A 24367-nucleotide genomic window follows, 5' to 3' on the forward strand; every position below is an offset into this window, starting at 1 on the left:
AGAAATGGGCTTTCTTGAAGAGCTGTCTTTATGGAAAAGGAGGCATTGCTTGCAAACTGGTAAATTGGGAAAAAAAAAAAAAAAAAAAAGTAACATTTCTGATTTCCAATTTAGTTATTAGAAAATCCCCATCATCTCTCTTTATATTATATGAATACTCCATGGTGTCCTTGGGATGACAAGATGCCTGTACTGCTATTTAGATATGCACAAATACAACAAATCCATGGGCAGATCTTTCCCCTACTGCATTTTTTTAATGTATTTCTTTATTGCTAAACTAAAAGGAAAATAATAGTAGAAAAAATTCAATCACCTTAATCAGCACATGCAAGTCTTAAAAATCTTTTTCTTGCTCTGTAATACTGAAAAGACCTGATGGGAAATGTTACCTTCCAAATTTTGCTCTGTGTATATGCATTTCCTATTTAAACCCTCACTCAGCAAGAGAAGGAAAAACACTTCTCAGTTTCAGTGTAAGTGCCCCATGGAATTTTCTACAGGAAAAATATCACTTTAGATCTGTCAGACAATAACATTTTATTACCTCAAGGATGTTATCTGAACCTGAGGTCTAATATCTAAATGAACTGCAGTTCAGATTATTTGAGATTTAGCAGAAAGACAGAGGGATGGAAAGTTTCATAGAAAGATTCTATGGGGAGAAGTCTCATTCATTTATTGTGGATAAATATGATGAAAAGGTATTCATATACCAAGTTTTAATAACTGTACGGTTAACAGGAGGAACAGTAGACAGCTTTGAGCAGTAGCTGACATACAGAACAGGAGAGTTGGAAGAGTAATATTTCCAAGAAGATTAATTTAATTTAAAGGCAGAATGTTTTTTGGCTATTGGAAAGTTCTCTGTTGTGTTGAGCAAAAGGATATATATACTGGCTGAAAATAAACCTGTAAAAGTGAGGTAATGCATTTACTAAAACAACAATAATTGCTATATCAGGATGGATCATATATTAAAGGCAATAGAACTCTGATTAATAGCTGTCAGGTTATTTCTTTATTTTTCTCAAATATTTATTTGAGCGCAACATACTATAAATACTTTAAAGAAAATGTTTATCTTATATTTGTACATGATTGCACTCAGTAATACATGGAAGAGAAGCCACTGAAGTGGGAGGATCATAAGCCCAATGTATGTGAAGAGAGAGAGCAATAAATTTGATTCTTCTCAGCATTTTTCTGTTACAGGTTTTGAGAAACTTGTTAGATTTTAGTACCTGCAAATGTAAATGAAACCAACATAAAATACCATACATAACCTTATTACTTTAAATAACATAGAAAATATGGATTGGAAGACTCGTGTGCATGTTCTTTTTTTCTGTCTTAGACCTGAATAAAGCTGTAAAGAAGAAATTAATGCTCTAGTAAGTCACTGTCAACTCTTGCAAGTCCATTTGGGAGAAAATTTGACACTCCATTTTTTTTTTCTTGTTGTCCTTCTATCTCCTACTCTCCTTTCTGTGTATGTTTATTATTTGCCTCATTTCTGTGAAAACAAATCAGGCTCCATTAATAAAAGCAAAAACTGTTTAAGGCCATCCATCTTACTCTTTCTCCTCAAAGGTTTGCTGCCACTTGTTCTATCACAGAGGACTGCAAAACTTTTTTGCTTCACATTGTTACCCTCTAAAGATAAAATGAATAAATTGCTTAAGAAGATGTTGAAAGACTCTTAATGGTGCATTTATGATTATAACATACGTATTTGTGAGACCTAAGGATTTTTATTCATTCTATTTTTGTTCAATGTAAAATCAAGATTAACTTCTTAGATTTTCTGGACATCCTCTTTGTTGTCTTAAAAATACAGAAATTAAAGTGATTTCCTGATCAACCCTTACAGAAAGACACAAGTTTAAACATGAAAGCAACTATGAATGCTTTGGAGAGAAAAAAATAGAATGTAATGTTAATAATCCCTGTAATGTTAATAAGCTAAATAACAGTTTCAAAGTTTAGTATCTTGATGCTTTACGGAGCTCCCATAAAATGGCTCTGAGCCTTCCCTTTCTAATGATTTTGCACACCCACGCAACTTGCTCTGTGGGGATGGAAGATAACAGGATTTAGATCCTTGACACACTGCAATTGATTTAACAATAAATATTGTCCATCCTAGTTTTGGGTTACTATAAGATGAAAGCAAAAATGTATATACTGATCTACTGGTTTTCTTTTAAAAAACATTCATCTGATGCTGAAGGCTAATTCTGTAAAGCTGAAACTTAAATCCCAGCAGAAACAGGTTCCCAGATATTAAAAACAAACAAACAAGCAAAAAAAAAAAAAAAATCATAAAAGTATGTATAATGAAATCTTTAGGCATGTGACAAACTTTGTTTTATATATTATATGATTTCAGAACATCTGTCACACACACTCACAAACTTTCCTTAGAAGGAGAAGCAGAAGTTTAGATGATGATAAAGTTATGTTCTTACCACATTAGAAGGTTCCAATTTCTTCCTTCTAGCAAGGTCAGTGATATTATTGCCATTGTAGTTGATGTTCTCCATACAGCCTTTGAAATTTTTTTCTGCTGTTAGAACTTGGCTTCCCAGAAAAAGGCATATGCCTCCAAAGGTTATCTTTGAATGTATCAGAAAATGAAAGACAGTTACTGGAGGACAAGGGCTTAGAATTTTTGCTTACTAGAAAAAGAAAGTATCAAACAAGTACTGGAAAAGTAGGAAAAAGTCTATGATGAAGTCATGACTGCAAATATTTTTGGTGGTAAATTGTATCTGTTATTAGGTTTTCCCAAATACAGAGAAAATATGTATCACAGTTACATATAGACTGTAACGAAGAGAAGGTCTCTAAAAGGAATGCAGTTTTAAATGCTTGGCAGAGCAAAATGTCAGTATTGTTAAGAAACAAGAATTTGTTGGCCAAAGAATGTGCTGTCTGTCTGATCTTGGAGAAGAAAAGTCTGCCTTTCTTTACAAACCTGAATGCAGAAAGTTTGAGAAGTAAAGGTGCCCAGTAAAACCTATTTCAATATGTAGACTGAAACAAACATTAAAATAAAAAAAAAATCTACTAAATCAAAAGGGAAGAAGGAAAGTGTTGCTTTATGTAGAACATCCATCGGTTTGGTAGAGTGACAGAAGTTGGTGGCAAGTAAGTATTATTCATTCTTTGTCATATATTAAAATAAAGGATGTTTTATTTTGTTCATAACTCACGGACTTTTGATTTCCATGCATCTCGTGGGCCTGAGATAAAGACAATTTAAAAGGAAAGAAAGAAAAAAAAAAGGGGGGGGGGATGCTATGATGGTAATGTTTAATATTCGTGTGGGGGGTGAAAGGTGTACTTGAGTTGCCTAAGCACAAGCTTCTACTGCTATTGGTGATACCTGGGGTAGTGTGACTTAGTAACCTCTGCTTTCTGCTTGAGGAGGTATGCATCTCTATAAATTCTCTGCCATTTCTGCCAACACCATGGGAGTGCTACAGATATCTAGGGGATATATGTATATAAGCTGCTCATTCAGTTTACGTGTTTGTCTTTTTCTTGGATGAGAAATAGTTGCTGTTTATTATTTCCTTAAATGCAACACAAGCATTTACTCATAATATCCAATCTGAGAACACCGTTCTTGTAACTGCTTATGAAAATCATAGATACAGAAATCAAAAGAAACTGTTTCAATCTGCTTGCATTTAAGGAAATAGGAAGTCTCTTTCCACCCTTGCGCATATTTAAGACTGTTTTCTGACAAACTGCTAGCTAAAGGCTTCAGTCTTTCTTTTTGTGCTTACTCCCTCAATGGAATAGCTGAGCTTTTGTAACTGTCCCTACTTTGAAGTTTTCTAGTGGATCCAGGTTGGTTTAAGTATCCTCTATTCCTCACTTCTGTCTTTTCTACCATTTTCTTCAAAAAGGAGCATGTTAAGAACATGAATTTCTACTCTGTTAAGAGTCTTCTCCTGCAGTTAGCTGGTTAGTAAATAATACTTGGCTTTCAGAAGATAGGAAATGGATTTGTGGTCATTCTAGATGTTTCTTATCAGGTAAACTCTCATATGTATGTGTTGGAGAAATTCTAATCAGTTCTTCAGTAAAGGTATTATGAAAGCTCAGACAGACTGTTCTGTCTATTTACCAAGAGATCTGTCTCTTCCTAAAAATAAACAAGACTTTTTGAATTAGGATGTAATTTCCTTTTAAACTGAAAAATTGGAGAAAGACATTTTCTCAAGGGGGAACTGCAGTGGTTGGAAAGAATCTCTGCAAGTCATTGAGTCTAACAAAGCTGGTTCCCTACAGTAAGTTACAGGAAAACGTCCAGATGAGTTTTGAATATCTCCAGAGGAGACTCCACCACCTCTCTGGGCAGTCTGTTCCTGGGCACTGTCACCCTCACAGTAAAGAAGTTCTTCCTTGTGTTCAAATGGAACGTCATTTATTCCAGTTTGTGTCCCCTGCTCCTTGTTCTGTCATTGGGCTCCACAGGCAAGAGCCTGGCCCCATCTGCTTGACTCCCACCCTTTTGGTATTTATAAGCACTGATAATATCCTCTCTCAGCCTTCTCTTCTTCAGGCTGAACAGCCCCAGGTCTCAGCCTTTCCTCATACAGGAGATGCTCCAGGCCCCTCATCATCTCTGTGGCCCTCCACTGGGCTCTCTCCAGAAGTTCTGTATTTCTTGAAGTGAGGAGCCCAGAACTGGACACAGCACTCCAGATGTGGCCTCACCAAGGTAGAGAAGAGAGGGGAGATCACCTCACTCAACCTGCTGGCCACATTCTTTTTAATGCATCCCAGGATACCATTGGCCTTCTTGACCACAAGGCCACATTGCTGGTTTGTGGTCACCCTGCTGTCTACAGGGACACCCAGGCCTTTCTCTGCAGTGCTTCTTCTCCAGCAAGTCAGACCCTAACCTGTACTGATACATGCAGTTACTCTTCCCCAGATGTAGGACTCTGCACTTGCCCTTGTTGAACCTCATAAGGTTTTTTCTCTCCCTTTCCACCCTGTCCAGGTCTTGTTGAATGGCAGAAAGATAAAAACTGATCAATGCTTCTTGAGGGAAATTCCCAATGTATTTTAGGTGTATACAAGATTATGTAATACTGTGTGAATGTTGTTATGACTGGGTGACAGTTCACTGATCAGTTCACAGGTGTTTTTGCTTCTCAATTGTTTTTACAAAATGTAAATAGTATTCATGAGAAGAGAATGTGATTGACTTCACTTCTTCTAGCAAAATTTTGGCCTTGGAGCTTTGTATCTGTGCAGACTGGAACCATAAGTCAATCACAGAACTTGCCACATCACCATTTGCTTTGGTAAACCATCACCACCCCCTTATTCAATATTCTTGAAGGTTCCCTTTTAAGTGAATTCAGATCTGGTCCAGTTGTGGAACTTGCAGCTTTCAGCGTAAGAATATTGTGAAAAGAAGAAGTATCACTAGTCTGTACAGGACTAACACATTTCATTTTACATATGACATTCTTAACAATAGGCTTTTATTATTCATTCTTTGTCATATATTAAAATAAAGGATGTTTTATTTTCTTTCATGTACCAAACCGTAATACCAAACAGTTCCATTTGTCTTAAATACTCTATTCAACTGCAGATAATTACAGCAACATAAAAACCAGCATTATGACATACCTAGAGGGATTAGTTTGACTTGTGTTTGGTTCCCAGGTCCCAAGATGCCAGTATCTGGGAAAGTGGCAAATGGAAATTCAACTGCGCAGAGGAACAGGAAAAAACCCTATATCTGTATATCAGCAATACAGAAATAATTGATAAAATGCTCAGGAAACAAGCTGTGTTTAACCAGCACTGTCCAATCCAGCCTGTTGCAGGGTCCACGACAGCAGTGAGAGGAACGAGCAGCAGACAAGACTCCTCTGGCTTGTACCATGGTATTAGTTCTAGCACGCTTAAGTTCTGCATTTGAAGTTACATTAGCAAGCCTGATGTGCTTGGCAACAGCACAACATCTCACTCCATATGTAACGTATTTTCTGTGGCAAAGAACTTCTTTGTTCATAACTCACGGACTTTGCATGTTCATAAAAGCTGTTACATACTTTGGAAAGTTCAGGCATACCTTCAATCCTCCTCTGTATTCGATTCCTACTGACTTCATAGTAACTGCTGTTCCCAGCAGAGCTCAATGACAGCCGGCGCAGGATCAGGGCTGAATTTGAGGTAGCAGTCACTGGCTGAAAGGAATTCCTGTAATATGCTGCACTCCCCGAAGTACGATATTCAGTGGAATTTCGACGGGCTGGGCTTGACAGATTTACTGAATTAAGTGCAGAATCCATAGAGTCCTCAGAAAAGCGATGCTCTTTGGAAGTGCTGTTTTCTTCTAGACGTAACGTTTCTGCTACAGAAAACAAAAGCATCAATCTGTTCAAAACGATGGGCTTTGTAGCTTTGTTATTTAATTCCTTGCTATGTTCTCTTGAAGATAATAACAAGCTCCAAGCCTGTTAACAAGTCTCCTGTGAGACAAGACTTACTGAAGAATAGTCATTCTCAAGTAATCACTGGTCCTTTACTACATTAAAAAATTTCCAGTAAAATGTCTAATAGACAAGTTTGAGACAGTCTTCCATAAATCATCTCAGCTGTATATGTTAAATATTATGAGCAGGATGTGGACATAAGGTTTGATTTTTTTTTTCATTGTCTGATATTAGCATTAACACATATGCAATCTCAGTCAAGCATTTTCATTATCTTTCTTAATGGTTATCTTCTGAGAATTTGTTTAGGAGTGCATTATGTTTCTATTTTTTATAAATATAAAAAGAATTTTTTAACATAAAAAAACCTCTCATGTTAACTAGCAAATGTTTAATTTGTTCTACACAGTAGAGGGAGTCTCTAACTTCATATGCAAGAGGACAATTATCATCTGTAGATCTCCATATGTTCGGAGACAATAGCCATCACAAAAAACTGAAGAGACTACATGCAGAGCTGCAGAAGGCTGTAAATCCTAGACTCACATGCACACTAACACAATACAGTCTGATCACAATGCTGCAACTACGAGTCGTTAAACATCAGTGGGAACACCACTCCATTCTCTCATCATTGTATGTTCTCAGCTCCACTTGCACTAGGCCAACATCTAGCCTGAGGAAGAAGTTGGAAGCCTGATGCAAAAATCTGCATGAAACAAATGCTGCTTTGGCAAGAGACTTAAGAGCTGGAAAATATAGCTAACAGGTTCACAGAAGTGTAAACTCCACATTACCATCTTGAAAATTACTCTATGAAAGTTATAAAACATATGCTAGTGGAGCAGCATATTCTTGGGGGTAACTGGTACAATCTGTGAAACAAGTTCCTAGAATATGCTCTTTATTACTCTTCGTATATGACAACTTCCAATAATTTCTTGGGAAAATTCCAGAATTAAATAAAGGAAGAGTATTTTCCACAAACAAACAAACAACAGCAACAAAAAACACACAGAGAGCTTTTTAAGCACGTTTAACTTGTTCTATTAGCAATTACGTTCTCTCTCCTGAAGTCTGTATAAAACTGGAGTTTAGTGAAGAACTTGAGGTGTATTTCACAGTTATGACCTTCAGGCAACATTATCCCAAAGTGGAACAAAGACACCCAGAGAACCGGTTCCCTACTTAGTGAATTCAGTAAAGCAAGACATGCAATCCACCATAACATCTTCTATTAAACACAACACTTGTGGCAAAAAGAAGCTTTTAAGTCCACAAGCCCTTCTCTTTCAAGTACACAATCCTCAAGACAATAATGATAAACTTTCTAGTTTGATCTGTATCAAAAAAGCAAAGCAGTGGCTACTGAGGTTTTTGGAGAAAGCAAACTTTTATTTGTCGGCTTGAAGTAGCTGCAGCAACTTGCTAAAAGGAAAGCAATAGCCATCTTTCTATAGAATTTCAGAGGTACTAACAGACACAATCAATGATAAGCACTATAATATTAAAGGAAACAAATGAGAAAATTAGATCAGTAGAGAATGAGACCACCAAATGAAGTCTCAGTGCAAGACTGAAAGGCAGAAGTAATACTTCAACTGGCTACAGAAAAGCACTATGAAGGAGTCCAAAACTTGTAGATTGAAACTTCGTAAGTTTTTAAAGGTATGATGAAATACTGGAAGCAATATTCCACACCAGAAAGTTTCAACAGGAGTACTTCAGCAAATATCAGCCAACTCCATACAATGTCTTATGAAGGAATCTTTTTATAGTAATCAAGCAGAGATCCCAAATACATCCGTTAAATAATCATTTTATGTCACTCTTTCCATGATCGCTCAAGACATAAAGGGTTTTAAATTGACTATTTTACAGAAGAATTTAATTGCATTTACTCCAATTATATCCCAGGTTTCTTTCTGATACTACAGATCCTAGTTAAGCAACTGTAAATAGGGATGGCAAAGAGAAACTCTGCTTTGATTCCCAAGACACTAGCATTTGAGCTTAGAATCAGAAAATCATAGAATGGCTTGGGTTGGAAGGGACCCTCAAAGATCATGAAGCTCCAACCCCTCCACCATATGCAGGGCCACCAACCTCCCTATTAAATATTAGACCAGGCTGCCCAGGACCTCATCCAACTGGCCTTGAACACCTCCAGGAAGAGGGGTGTCCACAGCCTCTCTGGGCAGCCTGTTCCAGCACCTCACCATTCACTCTGTAAAGAACTTCCCCTGATACTCAACCTAAATCCTCCCTCCCTCAACTTAAAGCCATTTCCCCTTGTCCTGCCATTATCTTAAGCTTATCTTAACATAGCTCCTCAGGTCACATACACAAGGTGGGAAAACTGGCATACTTCATAGGATGATCATCTTTTAAAATAGGTGTTTCTGTCCAGCAGCTATACTATCCCAATCCACTCCCTTTCAATTCATCTAGCCTCCCTACAAACCAACCCCAACTGCAGTCTTGTTATTGAAAGCACGGTAACAGGTATGAGAGCTGATTCAGAATTGGTGTCTGACAAATACAGTTTTGCAATTAACGGAGCAACAAATGACTCTTTTCCTACTTCGACATGTGGAGCAGATGCGAGTAGTAGAGGGATGGAATGAGAACAAGTTTTTTTCTGTTACAAACAGAATTCACATTCTTACTCTCAACTATTCCAAAATTCAACAGATTTCAATGCTCTCTGATTTAGGTTTTGTAACAGAAAACTGAACATCCCTCATCTGCTTAAGCCTTCAAAGAATGCTTCTGCCACTTCAGTTTTGTTAGATTTGTAATATGGAATCAGCACTCTCTTGACCTTTGCCCTGTGAAATAAATTGTTATGCTGCTCCTTTAATGTATTTCCATCCATTACTGCATGGATGGCATCACATCTGCAATAGAACCCAACATTCACCACCAAGTAACCAATCGATGCCTTGTAAAAAAGGGCTGATCTGAAACAATAAACACATTTTCCTTACTCTGTCTTGTATCTGAACAGGTATTAACCAGACCCAGTTGTACCACAGCACTGGTAAAATACTGAAAGCAGAAGGCACTGCCATGTGATCTTATGCTGTAAGGCAGGCCCTGTAAGTAATAACTGAAGTTTTATTCTCAAGTCAGCACCAGACACCAAGGGTTCATACATGTATGAGTCCCAATTAGGAAGTTCAGCTTTTCAAAAACCAGAGTTAAATATGTTAAAGGCTGCTATTTAATGATTTCACAATGCAGCAAGCTGTTAATGACAGGTAAATTCAGCAGAAGTAGAACTTCCATATGCAGAAGATCATTAACAACATCAAATTTACTACATCTAAGAGCCACTAACAGAGCCCAGTAAGCCATATCAATTTTATCTACAAATATCAGTCTTCCAGAGGTGAGTTTTTGCACACTTGAAATGTACAAAAGATCAATGAAAAATTGTCTCACCTGAAGCTGGAAAGCATCAGTTTTTCAAGTTAATTTGGTATAGACTTTCTGCACCGAACGTTTACTGTTTCAAGACCTCAAGAGGAGATGAGCAATTGCTTGCGCATCCGTTGTTATAAATCTAGATTACAAGTATGTGTGTGTATATGTAGATATACATGCCATAATTATTATGCTTTTCTTTTTCTCTATCTCATTTTTTCCCTCATTTCTCCTCTCCATCTCACTGAGATGGGGGCAGTGAATGAACAGCCACGTGACGCTCAGTGATCTGCTGGGTTAAACCACAATACATCACCATATCTTAAAGAACTTGCACGCTGTAAAAGATTTCTTCTTTTAAGAACGTTGCAACAAAACGTTGCTGGCATGCATCACCACTGAAATTTTGACTACAGAAACTCATCTTGTCATTTGATATTTTACCATTAGAGAATTCCATCCTGCTGTCAACGCTACAGTGATGAAACTCCAACTTAATTCTAAAAAATCTAGGTGGCAGAGATACCACAAGAATGGACTTGAATGAGTGATTACAAAGAGACTGAACATGGGCCAACATCTTTAACTTATTAACTTCCTTCCTTGCTCCCTAAATATTTAGAATGATAGTAGTACTATAGTAGTAGTAGTTAATGATAATTTTCCCTTTTTGTGATACTTGGTGAGATTCCGAAAAAACTTACTGTTGCAAATGCCACCACTACATAGGTAAATAATTACAATTACGTTATCTGAATCCTTTGGTTATTTCTAATTAGAAAGACACTACAACAGGAACAAACTTGTAAATTATGCTTAGGGTTGGAAAGAATCAGTGTGAACACCAGGTTTATGCATCAATTTGTCTTCTCAGGCAGCTTTCTGTTTTTGAGTTTCCAAATGGTAAGCAGAGCTTTAAAGGATCACATTTGGTTAGTGGCAGATGCATTTTCAAAAAAAAAAAAACAAAAAACAAAAACCCACAAAAATTACAAGAAAGCCTTTATTCACAAGTCTGAAATAAGGAGCATACCCATATTGCGTTACAGAAGAAGACAGATATTACATGCAAAAACAAAGAAAACGCCCCAGCTCTAGCATATTTTATGCTTCCTTAGGAAATCAGAAGCGTGACTGACTTATACTGTTAAGTGAGCCTATGATTAGGGTTAATGAAAGTACACAAGCTAGCATCAACAATAACACACTACCTCTCGTTTGCTTTCATTGTGTGGTGATCAGTGCAGGTGCCTAGAGTTTAAGAGTCAGTACCACAGGGATAAATCCTGGACCCACGGGTTTCCATGGCCCATTCACATTTTTTCCAGACTCCAATGTTTGAATGAAAACCTAATGATTCACATGTGGCTCAGACACAAGGCTCTCTACCTCCTGTTTGGGGAAAAGGTCTCGGGAGGCATATTTCTGCTAGGAGCTCAACCAGTTCTGGAGAGCAAATGGGCTGTGAGACCCAGCACAGCCTGATCTCCTGGTATTTACTTCAAGGTAGCACTATCAGCTGCAGCAAACATTCAAATAACTTCATAATAGCCTCACAGGTAGTCTTACATGGCCCTAGGGAAATTACTTGTTCTCCACATCTTAATTTCTCATTTTGAAAAGAAGCACTGAAAAGAATAATATTATCTTAGAGTTGTCAGGAGGATAAAGCAAGAAACATCTGAGGCCATCTGAATGCTCCAAGTCACACCATGAGAAAAATCCACAAAAAAAAGAAAACAGGATTCAGTGCAAACACAGCTCCCTTGTACTCCAAACATCTGAGGGCAACCATAGGAACTCCAAGCAAAGGAGTGGGATCCAGATCTACAGGCTTAACTCTCTGCTCTGCCTGGGAACAACATAAGCTTCTTACTTCCAAGATAAATGCTAGGGCTGAAAATAAAAAGGAGCACTTCTGAGGTGCAACAACCTCAACCTCAAATGACAAATAAACAGGGAATGGAGCTTGTTTGTGCAACCCCAGCCCTTGGGATGAAGAGTCATTCTCATTTCTTTACTTTTCATTGTGTAGGTATGTTTCAAACAGCAAGCTCAAGCCAGGAGAAAGGCTGAGCATTAAACTATCAGACAAATGTGTCTGTCTGATAGTGAAGAAAATCACCCAAGAGACTGATTTAATTCTCTGCTTGAGAAGGTTTATCTGAACCTCAGTCTGTTTCATCCCACTAAATGACACAGACTCAGAGCTAGAAGCAGAAAAAAGGGGCTGACACCACCACCATGAGTGGGCTTGCTAATCAAGCCTTTAATTTCCCTTTGGTTACATTTGCTTGAATTGAAACCTTATGCATCAAGCAAAATTAAAATGGTTTGTGCTTTTGTTTTGAGTAAGAAAAAATCCTAAATTCAACTCCATTCAAAACAATTATTTTCTCTGGCAGCTGAACCAAAAGAACCCACTAATTATTCACACATATTGTAGCAAGATTATTTCATCCAAGTCCCAGCATGCAGTTTTCTACTATAGCAAATACAATACTTGCCATGAAAGTTCATCACAAAAGATTTAGATTTCTTTCCTTAATCTCTGATGCAGACAATTGTTTTTCTTGCCAGTCTTAAAGGAAAACCAACTATACAAAAAAAACCCACAACTTTCAAACAAAAACTCTACAAGAAAATATTCTCACAATTTCATTCTGCAATTTCTCATTTAATTCTACTGTCTACACCCTACCTTCCTATTCAACTGCACAGTTGGTTTTCACAGAATCACAGAATGGCCAGGGTTGGAAGGGACCTCAAGGATCATGAATCTCCAACCCCCTGCCAATGCAGGGCCACCGACCTCCACATTCAGTGCTAGACCAGGCTGCCCAGGGCCCCATCCAATCTGGCCTTGAACACCTCTAGCAACGGGGCATCCACAGCCTCTCTGAGCAGCCTGTTCCAGCACCTCACCACTCTCTCTGTAAAGAACTTCCCCCTGACATCCAACTTAAATCTTCCCTCCTTCAGCTTAAAACCATTTCCCCTTGTCCTGCTGTTATCTACCCTTTCAAAGAGTTTTAATGTGTTACATTAACCTTAGCCACATTTTGTTCTTCTCAAAATATATCCCTCAAAAATTTTTTATAAAATGACTTATGATTTGACTTATCACTCAGTGAGCCTCTCAGCAACCTATCCAACAAGATGATGAGAAGACAAGAGCTAAAAAACACAGGAAACCCACAAGGGCCTTGTGGCTCTGTAACACCTGAGAGAGCTCCAGCACTCTGCTTCAGGAGCAGCCCACAGGCTTCTTGAGCTTAGGACTACTGAGCTGACTTCTTTGAATCTAGCAGTAATTACAATAGTAATTCCTGTTCCTATAGGATTTTTGAATGAAAACATATCAGAACTAGATAGATTTCTTTTTTTTTTTTTTTACATCTGCTTTGTAAAATAATTACTTTCAACTATTCCATCATAGCCCACATTCACCACTGGCCTACAATTTAGTCCTTCTTCTAGAACAATAACAATCAGAATGCTGGCAAAGCACATCTCAGTGTATTTTGTTCCAAAAAAAATGACTTGTTGGAATGAGGCACAACAAGGCACAACTATGTTATTATATTAATAATATAATAAAATTTCATATGTTTTGCAAAAAATAAAGTAATACAAGTTTCAAACCCATACTTACACAGTTCCAGTAAACTCCTATTACAAAGTAGAAAAGAAGCATCTATCTTTTGAACAAACTTGTGCAGACACATAAGCAAGGACTACTGAAATTCTGCTATATGCAGGTCAGGGTGCTATGTTACAGACACTGTTAGATAGCAACATCTTTTACAAGGATTTAATTAAACCTGTATTCCACTAATCATCCTTCACACCTGGTGTTAATGTAAGGAGATTAAAGTAACACCAAGTCTTTTTACTGCCAGTGATAGAATTATGAATTGATGTGCTAACTGCCATACAGAGACTTCCTAGCCTAGAAGGAAAAAAAAAACGTCAAGCAGCAGCTATTCAGTTTGAGATGTAAGGATAATTTATCTGTAGGCATGGCATTAATATGTAGCAGAACTAAACCTATTCCTTAATAGAGGACATAAGAGAACGAACACTGACCTAAGAGACCAGGGAATGGGAGAAAGGAGGAAGCAGCAAATTTAACATGTGGAATCACTTGCCTGGAAGCTAAACAGATTAGCTGGAAACTTTTCACTCACTTGGTTAAGGTATTAAGAACACAAACATTATGTATGGATAAGATTATGAGAATGACTTGAATTAATAAAGCTGATACTCCACTCATACTGAGCTTACTTGACAAATGTATAGCTTGTATAGCTGCAGCTGTTGAGATGCACAAGCTCTGCTTATTACCAACAACCTAACTGTACAGTGTACATGTAATTCAACTTTGCTATTGCTAGACTCTGATTTAAGAACTGTTCAGAAAATCCTGGACTCCCAGTGATATAAAGTATACTCCACCAGGACTATCTTAATAAAGTAGTTCACAAACATACATTCTTGACTATGCTTAAGGAGTTACAAAAGTGATAGAATCTCACTGCAGGTTACTTCAGTTCTTTCTCCCTACCCTAGGTTCACAAACAAGTGAAGAAACAAAAAAATTAGAAACATCTTCACATACCAGTTATCATTTCTGCAAGCCGAGATTACAGCTTTGTGAGTGCGGGAGATATTTCCATCCTCCTGATGGCTGAGCCGAGAGGGAAAAAGGGGAGGGGAACAAAAAACGTCCATCTATGAGGCGAAAGCTCCCGAACGAGAAGCCCCGGGCACAATCCCGCGGCACCAACCCCGACCCGCAGCGGGGGCCCGGCCACCGCCCTCAGCGGCCCCACCCGCAGCCCCGCGCCCGTTGCTCGGCAGCTGCGAGCCAACCGAGCCTGCCGGGAAGGCGGAGGGGCAGCACCACGGATAGCTCCTATTGGTCGAAGGAGGTGAGGGCGGAGCTCGAGGACGGCCGTCTTCTTCGCTATTGGCGGAGAGAGCCGTCAGTGCGGGGCGGGGGGCGGGGCCTCGCGGCTAGCGGGGTCGCGTTGAACTCCGCGTTAGGGCGGGGGAACGGAGCGAGGGGGCGGCGGCGGTCGAGGGTAAGCGAGCCGCCGGCTGCGAGGAGAGCGGCGCGAGGTAGGGAGCGGCGCGGGGGCCGTCCTCACCTGTCACCGGGCGCTCAGCCCTCCCTCCTCGCGGCCCCCGGGCTCCGGCCGCGGGCGCGGTCCCTCGCGGTAGCGGCCGGGCTGGGGCTGTGCTTTCGTCTAAGGGGACCCTCGTCCGGCTGCCCTCAGGTAGGTGGGAGGGGGGCGGAGAGGGCAGACCCCGGGAAGGCCGCCTCTGGGCGCGAGGGCTCCCCGCCGCCGTCGCTGCGGCAGGCGGCACCCCGGAGTGGCGCTGCGCGAGGGGGGGAGCGGCTGGGGGCTGCGGCTGGGGGCTGCGGCTGGGGACCGCCTCCGTGCGCGGGGCGGGGGGAGTTGCGAGGGCAGAGCCGCGCGACTTCTTATTCGTATAGCCGCGCTTCTTTTCACAGCAACGTGAATAGCTGTAAAACACATAATTCTACCTAAATTAAGTTGTTTAAATTGGAGATAAACAGATGTCTTAGACCTGCTTCTCTTATAAGAAATCTCCCTGTAAGTATGTCGGCACGCGTGTTGTACCCTGATGAGCATTTTGATCCTGGAACCCTTTTATAGATGAAGTTGATGTATTTCTTCAAGTTCTCATAGAGCAAATTTAAAGTGGCATGGATCCAATGGAAGGTACAACCAGTTCTTTGGATATAAACGTGTTAAACACCAGAAAGATTGTTTATTCCTCTCATGTCTTGCATGTTTTAAATCAAAGCTGAATGTCTTCTCCTTTACTTGTTAGTGTTTTGCTATACTTCGTGATGCTCAGGGGCTGTTTGACATCTTCTTCTTATTCACAGCTTCCTTTGATGGGGAGAAGCATGCCATCAATCTTCCTTCTGTAAACAGTGCATCGTTTGTCCTACGTTTCTTGGAGAAACTCTGCCACAGTCTTCAATGCGATAATCTTTTCAGTAGCCAGCCTTTCAGCCCCTACATGGGGTGTGCACATAGTCCCACGGAGTACGATAGGAACAAACCAGGTACTATCAAACAGCTGTTGTTTACAAGTACTGATATTTTTGATAAGTGTGGTTACTTTATGAAATTTAACATTTTAATCTGCTTTGCTATAACTTTAATTGATTGAAATGAATACTCTTCAGTTCTTAGAGGATTCGTTCCAGAGCACAAGTGCTGTGGCAGGTTGGGATAGCTCATAACACATGTGCAGAAATCATTTTGTTCTGCTAACTCTTTCTTGTGGTCAAGTAGGAATTGTACCACTGGGTTACTAAAAGAACAGACTCAAAACTTCACATTTTGCCTGTTCAATTTATGTTTGAATCATAAAATAACCTTGGAGAAAGATGCTTACTACCTTATAAGAAGGGGCTTGCTCTGAGAGATGATTCAGTTCAGCCTATCCTACAACATTAAATACTCTTTTCTTCCTTCTTTGTTCACCTTGCTCAGTGGCGGCTCCAAAATTTTAAATTCTGCAGCATACAGTCTAGTAGAGAAGGTGGGTTTTGCAGCTGGCTGCTTGTGACATTTTATGTGAGTTTTGGTACTCTGGGGGTATATAGAGTGAGAGGGAAATAACATGCTCAGGGTCTCCCATCAAATGGCTTGCAGTGCTGGTATTACGAGTCCCGGTCCAAGGGTTATCAGGTGCCATAGCTGAGAAAACTTTGACATCAATGCAGTTTCAGTCTTAGAGGTGCTGCTTTAGAAAATAAAGTATTGTGGTGGTTTTGGTATTTCGGTTTTTATTTGTTTTGTTTTGTTTTTTTCCAGTAGAGAAATTGTATTTGTTTCATTTCATCAAATAAAAGTCATTTGCTTTAATACTTTTCAGGAAAGTAGCCTAAATTTGGAAATTTGGATGATGATAGTATAAACTAAGCTGTTACTTCAGCTTTTGAAGTTTGTATTGAATGACCGATTCTATGTGAAATGGATTTGTTACCTGGTGAATGACTTGATGTATGTTTTTGCTTTTGTACTTTGACTTTCCCTGTGAGCATTTTTATACCATAATAAATTGGTGATATCTTTCCTTTTCACAGCAAAAGAAGAAATACATGAAAACAGAAGTGTTAAACGATACTCTCAGGACTCTCCACCATACACAGCTCCCCTTTCCCCTAAGCTTCCGAGGAGTGATGCTCATCCATCTGAAGGTGATTACATTGTGTTGTAATACATATGAGGATTACGTATGATTTTGGTATTTTTAGTCAAAAGGACTGAGTATAGTGTATTTCTCTGATATGTCTATAGCCCTTGACAGCTGAGAATGGAGATATTTATTGATCAGTGGCATGGATTTTGTGCTTATGGACGACCTACTGCAAGTTCAAGAAGTCTTTCTCCTAAACATGTCAGTCTTTTTTGTGAAATCACTCAGGCAGATAGGTGACATTTGAAGCTTCCTGTATGGCTATTTAGTAGAAAAACAATTCCCTTGAAATGGATTAGGAGATAAATTGGAAGCAACTCTAATTTAAACTCTTGGTTTGGGCTAATGACTGTAAGAGCAAGGATGTGTTTTGATGGTACAGTTTAACTGAATGTATGGCTAGCTGCCCCTAGAAGTTGCTCTGCTCCTGCTCTCCTTGCCTCCTTGTCCGTGTAGTGCATCCCAAGCCTCCCTGCTGATGAGGTGACGAGCTGACCCAGTGAAGCACAGAAAACATTTTGGCAAAGCTAGGAGATATCTGCAGTTAGCTTCTCTGCACTGACTCATCGTGGGCTCAGATGAGCACAGGAATGGGTTGGATAAAATGCAGCCGTGGCAGGGACCAGAGCAGCAGAGCCTCTCTGTGCAGCTGACTCCAGGACAAGGAAAGCTTTTGCCTGTGCCATGGCTGAGGTGCAGTAGCTCGTGCCGATTTGTAGTCTGCCTCAGATGTGAAGTGAAGCGTGTCAGCTTAAACCTCACAGAGAGACTTAGGAAAGAGTGGTTTTACTCTGCTTTTGCTACTTGTCAAACCATGGTAACTTGTTGATGTGACTCATCCCATCTGATACTTTCTATTGCTGTGGTATATTTGCATAATATTTCCAAAGGCTTTTGAGATTAGTCATTTGTTTCTCTTTTTTCTCTTTTTTTTTTTTTTTTTTTTTTTTGAGTTACTGGGGTTTTGTCATTTAGCCTCAGTGTGGGCAGAATAATCTTTTTCTATGGAGAGTCATAAGGCCACACTTAAATCAGAAGAGGATATCAAATTAAAATGTTAAAGCTTATTAAAAATGGTTCTTCTTACAATTTAATATAAACACAATGTATTCACTTCAATGATGTAACCACAACAAATATAAAAATTGTCAATGCAGAGCTTTCTCTGTCTTAAATAGACCCTGGTTTAGGTCTAGAACATCTCTGCAATTAAATCAGATATTTCTAGTAAGCAACTGCGTGAATAGCTGTAAAACACATAATTCTACCTAAATTAAGTTGTTTAAATTGGAGATAAACAGATGTCTTAGACCTGCTTCTCTTATAAGAAATCTCCCTGTAAGTAAGTCGGCACGCGTGTTGTACCCTGATGAGCATTTTGATCCTGGAACCCTTTTATAGATGAAGTTGATGTATTTCTTCAAATTCATTTTAATATCAAAAATGGCAGAATGTTACAGCTAAAGGGATCCATAGCACTTTCACCTAACTAGCGGCAGTGGATGCAAAGCCAACAATTTCTGCACAGGATTATTAGAAAAATGAGTAAGGAGTCATGCCTGTTTCCATTTGCCAGCAGTGTGACAAGCTTGTTTGCTGATGGCACACCCATCATCCTTTGTTTACTTTTATGGGTCTTAATCTGAATTAATTGGTCACAAAAGCCAGGAAATATTTAAATTCTCGTTATTCTTTAGAAACAGAGAGAGTTATGTATGTATATACTACAGTATATAGTATGTACGCATGCATGCATACATGTTTTTATATATATGCTATACTTATGCTTTCATACATATTTTATACGTATATACATACATACATGTATGCATGCCTTTGCAGGTTTTTGCAGGGAAATTACATCATTTTCAAAAGAAGCAAGGATGTCAAAATAAAAATATCTCATGAAGATAGACTACAATGAACCCCTACAACAACTCAGTATGATGTCCCAGAAAGCTGACACAGATGAAAAAATGTTTGAAACCTGGCAGTTACTCAAAGAAACTGCTTCAAGATTGTGAATGAACTATCTGTCCGCACAGAAAAGATAAGGAGTGTAGTACAAGACTAGCCTAGCTGTCACAAACCAGTCCAGGAGCGCAGGCAGGAGGGAAGCAAGCAGAATGGAGAAGTTAGGTTGAGGAACTCTGTAAAACTACAACACTACAGACCAATTGTGAAGGTAACCAGCAATAGTGTGAGAAGTGATGGCTTCAAGCTGCACAGGGAAAGTTCAGGTTGGATATTAGGAAATGTTTCTTCTCAGAAGGAGTGGTGAGGAAGTGGCACAGGCTGCCCAGGGAGGTGGTAGAGTCACCATCCCCGGAGGTGTTCAAGAAATGTATGGATGTGGCATTGAGGAACATGGTTAGTGGGCATGGTGTGATGGGGGATAGTGGGATTTCCACACATTGGGGGAAAAGGTATGAAAAAAGGAATGTGTCATTCGGTACTGCTGGGTTGAGGTGGGTGGTAACATAGAGGCAGATAGGAACACATAGGAAACGGGGAAATATGAGGTATTCTGTAGGGAAAAAAGAAAAAAAAATAAAAAGAGATGTGCGATTATGTGCAGAAGAGAACAGTCTGTGGTTATATGAGTCACAGTCAGACTGTACACAAGGTGACAATATCAAAGTGCCACAATGAGAATGTCATACCACTTAAAAGGATGCGAGAAGACAATCAGAGACTCCACATGAAGTAGCTGTCTCTACACAGCTGTGGAGAAGCTCGGTAGCAGTGGTCTGATGGTCTGCAGAAAGTATGTAGGGCTGAAGAGAGAGAATCCTCTTGTTTGTGTTGGAATCCTGAGTCCGTGCACTGTTCAGGAGCTTTTATGTTCATCCAGACGTTAGATTACAACAGAGCAATGTTGTGAGGATGCTGAGCGTGTCTTTTGTCAGCGTGCAGATGTGTAGCAGTTGCTCACCATCTCTTCCTGTGAGAAGCAAGGTGTTTGCTTTGGACTGTTGCGAGCACCTCAGAGTTTGAGCTGTCCTTCACATGGTGTGTACAAGTAGAAGGAAAGTCAGTTATCTTGTAGGAGTTGTTCTGCTTCCTAACACGTTTATTTGTCATACATTTAATGGTGGTGTTCTAATTGGGACACAAAAAACCCACTATGATCTTGATGATGTACTTCTCCTGAAGGCTAAGAGCCTGACAGTAATTAAGTCATAGTTGCATAAATTTTACCTTTCTGGCTTTATAGTTTAGTTGTATTCTTGTGTATGAGAAAGTAAAACAAAGTCTCCATTATAACATATGCAGGTAGTGTATGTTTGCGTTTAAGCAATAATTAACTAATGAGGTGATAGAATGTGGAAGCAGCAAGAGGGAAGCATTTGCTTATGAGAATGGGGGTGAGAGGAGAGAGTTCTTAATGCTGTAATACATCTATGAAATGCCCTACAAATACTGTAATTAAGAACAGCAAGCAAATTTGCTTTTTCATCAGTGGAAAATAAATCTATAGTGAGATCTGCCTTTATTCGGTTATGCAGACAGCTTTATTTTTGGTCTCGAATTTTCCAATATGGGTTATTCTGTTCCTTGAAACTGTAGAAGCTTAGAGTTGTCTGTGACTTCTGCAAATGTTACGGTCAGTTAAGCAGGAGGAAAATGTTTTGATTGGAAGAATCCTGCTGAAATTTCAAACTCAACACTTGTGTGTTTGTTGTAGCAATAAAATGTAAGAACTTCATTCTTAGGTGCCAGGTGGGTGCTCTGTGCTGTGTGTGCATTCTTTGTCAGTAGGGCAAAAAATACATGTGTAAACGTGCTCTAGTCTGTTTTCATGTGAGGTTGAATGGCTGCCTTTAATAATTAGAACTGTACTGAATTTTTGAAATAGTCAGGATTGAGTTAGAAGATCGCTTTCTGACAGAATCTGCTTAGAAAGATACTCTGTGTGTTTTATAAAGGCAAGCTGACGTTCTTAAAAGAAGAAATCTTTTACAGCGTGCAAGTTCTTTAAGATATGGTGATGCATTGGGGTTTAACCCAGCAGATCACTGAGCGTCACGTGGCTGTTCATTCACTGCCCCCATCTCAGTGAGATGGAGAGGAGAAATGAGGGAAAAAATGAGATAGAGAAAAAGAAAAGCATAATAATTATGGCATGTATATCTACATATACACACACATACTTGTAATCTAGATTTATAACAACGGATGCGCAAGCAATTGCTCATCTCCTCTTGAGGTCTTGAAACAGTAAACGTTCGGTGCAGAAAGTCTATACCAAATTAACTTGAAAAACTGATGCTTTCCAGCTTCAGGTGAGACAATTTTTCATTGATCTTTTGTACATTTCAAGTGTGCAAAAACTCACCTCTGGAAGACTGATATTTGTAGATAAAATTGATATGGCTTACTGGGCTCTGTTAGTGGCTCTTAGATGTAGTAAATTTGATGTTGTTACTGATCTTCTGCATATGGAAGTTCTACTTCTGCTGAATTTACCTGTCATTAACAGCTTGCTGCATTGTGAAATCATTAAATAGCAGCCTTTAACATATTTAACTCTGGTTTTTGAAAAGCTGAACTTCCTAATTGGGACTCATACATGTATGAACCCTTGGTGTCTGGTGCTGACTTGAGAATAAAACTTCAGTTATTACTTACAGGGCCTGCCTTACAGCATAAGATCACATGGCAGTGCCTTCTGCTTTCAGTATTTTACCAGTGCTGTGGTACAACTGGGTCTGGTTAATACCTGTTCAGATACAAGACAGAGTAAGGAAAATGTGTTTATTGTTTCAGATCAGCCCTTTTTTACAAGGCATCGATTGGTTACTTGGTGGTGAATGTTGGGTTCTATTGCAGATGTGATGCCATCCATGCAGTAATGGATGGAAATACATTAAAGGAGCAGCATAACAATTTATTTCACAGGGCAAAGGTCAAGAGAGTGCTGATTCCATATTACAAATCTAACAAAACTGAAGTGGCAGAAGCATTCTTTGAAGGCTTAAGCAGATGAGGGATGTTCAGTTTTCTGTTACAAAACCTAAATCAGAGAGCATTGAAATCTGTTGAATTTTGGAATAGTTGAGAGTAAGAATGTGAATTCTGTTTGTAACAGAAAAAAACTTGTTCTCATTCCATCCCTCTACTACTCGCATCTGCTCCACATGTCGAAGTAGGAAAAGAGTCATTTGTTGCTCCGTTAATTGCAAAACTGTATTTGTCAGACACCAATTCTGAATCAGCTCTCATACCTGTTACCGTGCTTTCAATAACAAGACTGCAGTTGGGGTTGGTTTGTAGGGAGGCTAGATGAATTGAAAGGGAGTGGATTGGGATAGTATAGCTGCTGGACAGAAACACCTATTTTAAAAGATGATCATCCTATGAAGTATGCCAGTTTTCCCACCTTGTGTATGTGACCTGAGGAGCTATGTTAAGATAAGCTTAAGATAATGGCAGGACAAGGGGAAATGGCTTTAAGTTGAGGGAGGGAGGATTTAGGTTGAGTATCAGGGGAAGTTCTTTACAGAGTGAATGGTGAGGTGCTGGAACAGGCTGCCCAGAGAGGCTGTGGACACCCCTCTTCCTGGAGGTGTTCAAGGCCAGTTGGATGAGGTCCTGGGCAGCCTGGTCTAATATTTAATAGGGAGGTTGGTGGCCCTGCATATGGTGGAGGGGTTGGAGCTTCATGATCTTTGAGGGTCCCTTCCAACCCAAGCCATTCTATGATTTTCTGATTCTAAGCTCAAATGCTAGTGTCTTGGGAATCAAAGCAGAGTTTCTCTTTGCCATCCCTATTTACAGTTGCTTAACTAGGATCTGTAGTATCAGAAAGAAACCTGGGATATAATTGGAGTAAATGCAATTAAATTCTTCTGTAAAATAGTCAATTTAAAACCCTTTATGTCTTGAGCGATCATGGAAAGAGTGACATAAAATGATTATTTAACGGATGTATTTGGGATCTCTGCTTGATTACTATAAAAAGATTCCTTCATAAGACATTGTATGGAGTTGGCTGATATTTGCTGAAGTACTCCTGTTGAAACTTTCTGGTGTGGAATATTGCTTCCAGTATTTCATCATACCTTTAAAAACTTACGAAGTTTCAATCTACAAGTTTTGGACTCCTTCATAGTGCTTTTCTGTAGCCAGTTGAAGTATTACTTCTGCCTTTCAGTCTTGCACTGAGACTTCATTTGGTGGTCTCATTCTCTACTGATCTAATTTTCTCATTTGTTTCCTTTAATATTATAGTGCTTATCATTGATTGTGTCTGTTAGTACCTCTGAAATTCTATAGAAAGATGGCTATTGCTTTCCTTTTAGCAAGTTGCTGCAGCTACTTCAAGCCGACAAATAAAAGTTTGCTTTCTCCAAAAACCTCAGTAGCCACTGCTTTGCTTTTTTGATACAGATCAAACTAGAAAGTTTATCATTATTGTCTTGAGGATTGTGTACTTGAAAGAGAAGGGCTTGTGGACTTAAAAGCTTCTTTTTGCCACAAGTGTTGTGTTTAATAGAAGATGTTATGGTGGATTGCATGTCTTGCTTTACTGAATTCACTAAGTAGGGAACCGGTTCTCTGGGTGTCTTTGTTCCACTTTGGGATAATGTTGCCTGAAGGTCATAACTGTGAAATACACCTCAAGTTCTTCACTAAACTCCAGTTTTATACAGACTTCAGGAGAGAGAACGTAATTGCTAATAGAACAAGTTAAACGTGCTTAAAAAGCTCTCTGTGTGTTTTTTGTTGCTGTTGTTTGTTTGTTTGTGGAAAATACTCTTCCTTTATTTAATTCTGGAATTTTCCCAAGAAATTATTGGAAGTTGTCATATACGAAGAGTAATAAAGAGCATATTCTAGGAACTTGTTTCACAGATTGTACCAGTTACCCCCAAGAATATGCTGCTCCACTAGCATATGTTTTATAACTTTCATAGAGTAATTTTCAAGATGGTAATGTGGAGTTTACACTTCTGTGAACCTGTTAGCTATATTTTCCAGCTCTTAAGTCTCTTGCCAAAGCAGCATTTGTTTCATGCAGATTTTTGCATCAGGCTTCCAACTTCTTCCTCAGGCTAGATGTTGGCCTAGTGCAAGTGGAGCTGAGAACATACAATGATGAGAGAATGGAGTGGTGTTCCCACTGATGTTTAACGACTCGTAGTTGCAGCATTGTGATCAGACTGTATTGTGTTAGTGTGCATGTGAGTCTAGGATTTACAGCCTTCTGC

General features: G+C 39.3%; 1 protein-coding gene across 13 annotated transcripts in view; it reads left to right on the top strand.

The window, feature by feature from the left end:
* LOC149917996 (sex comb on midleg-like protein 2) overlaps positions 1-24367 on the top strand; it is a 174399-nt gene that overhangs the window by 116748 nt on the left and 33284 nt on the right. For 4 of the 13 annotated variants that reach the window (XR_016465695.1, XR_016465694.1, XR_016465692.1 and 1 more), the window contains exons 1-3: positions 14933-15029; positions 15829-16011; positions 17041-17154. Coding sequence is in view for 3 of the 13 variants with exons in the window: in XM_090138390.1 (XP_089994516.1) it covers positions 14478-14561; positions 15829-16011; positions 17041-17154; positions 17255-17268 (395 nt within the window). In the remaining 10 variants the exon portion in view is untranslated. Of the gene's footprint in view, positions 1-14477; positions 14562-14703; positions 14840-14932; positions 15030-15051; positions 15188-15345; positions 15659-15828; positions 16012-16444; positions 17006-17040; positions 17155-17254; positions 18932-18995; positions 20638-24367 lie in introns of those variants that run through there. The other 9 variants (XM_090138389.1, XM_090138392.1, XM_090138390.1 and 6 more) reach the window with 8 other exon arrangements.

This window comes from Phasianus colchicus, chromosome 4, assembly GCF_987193195.1.
Source record: "Phasianus colchicus chromosome 4, bPhaCol1.hap1.1, whole genome shotgun sequence".
NCBI classification, from domain to species: domain Eukaryota; kingdom Metazoa; phylum Chordata; class Aves; order Galliformes; family Phasianidae; genus Phasianus; species Phasianus colchicus.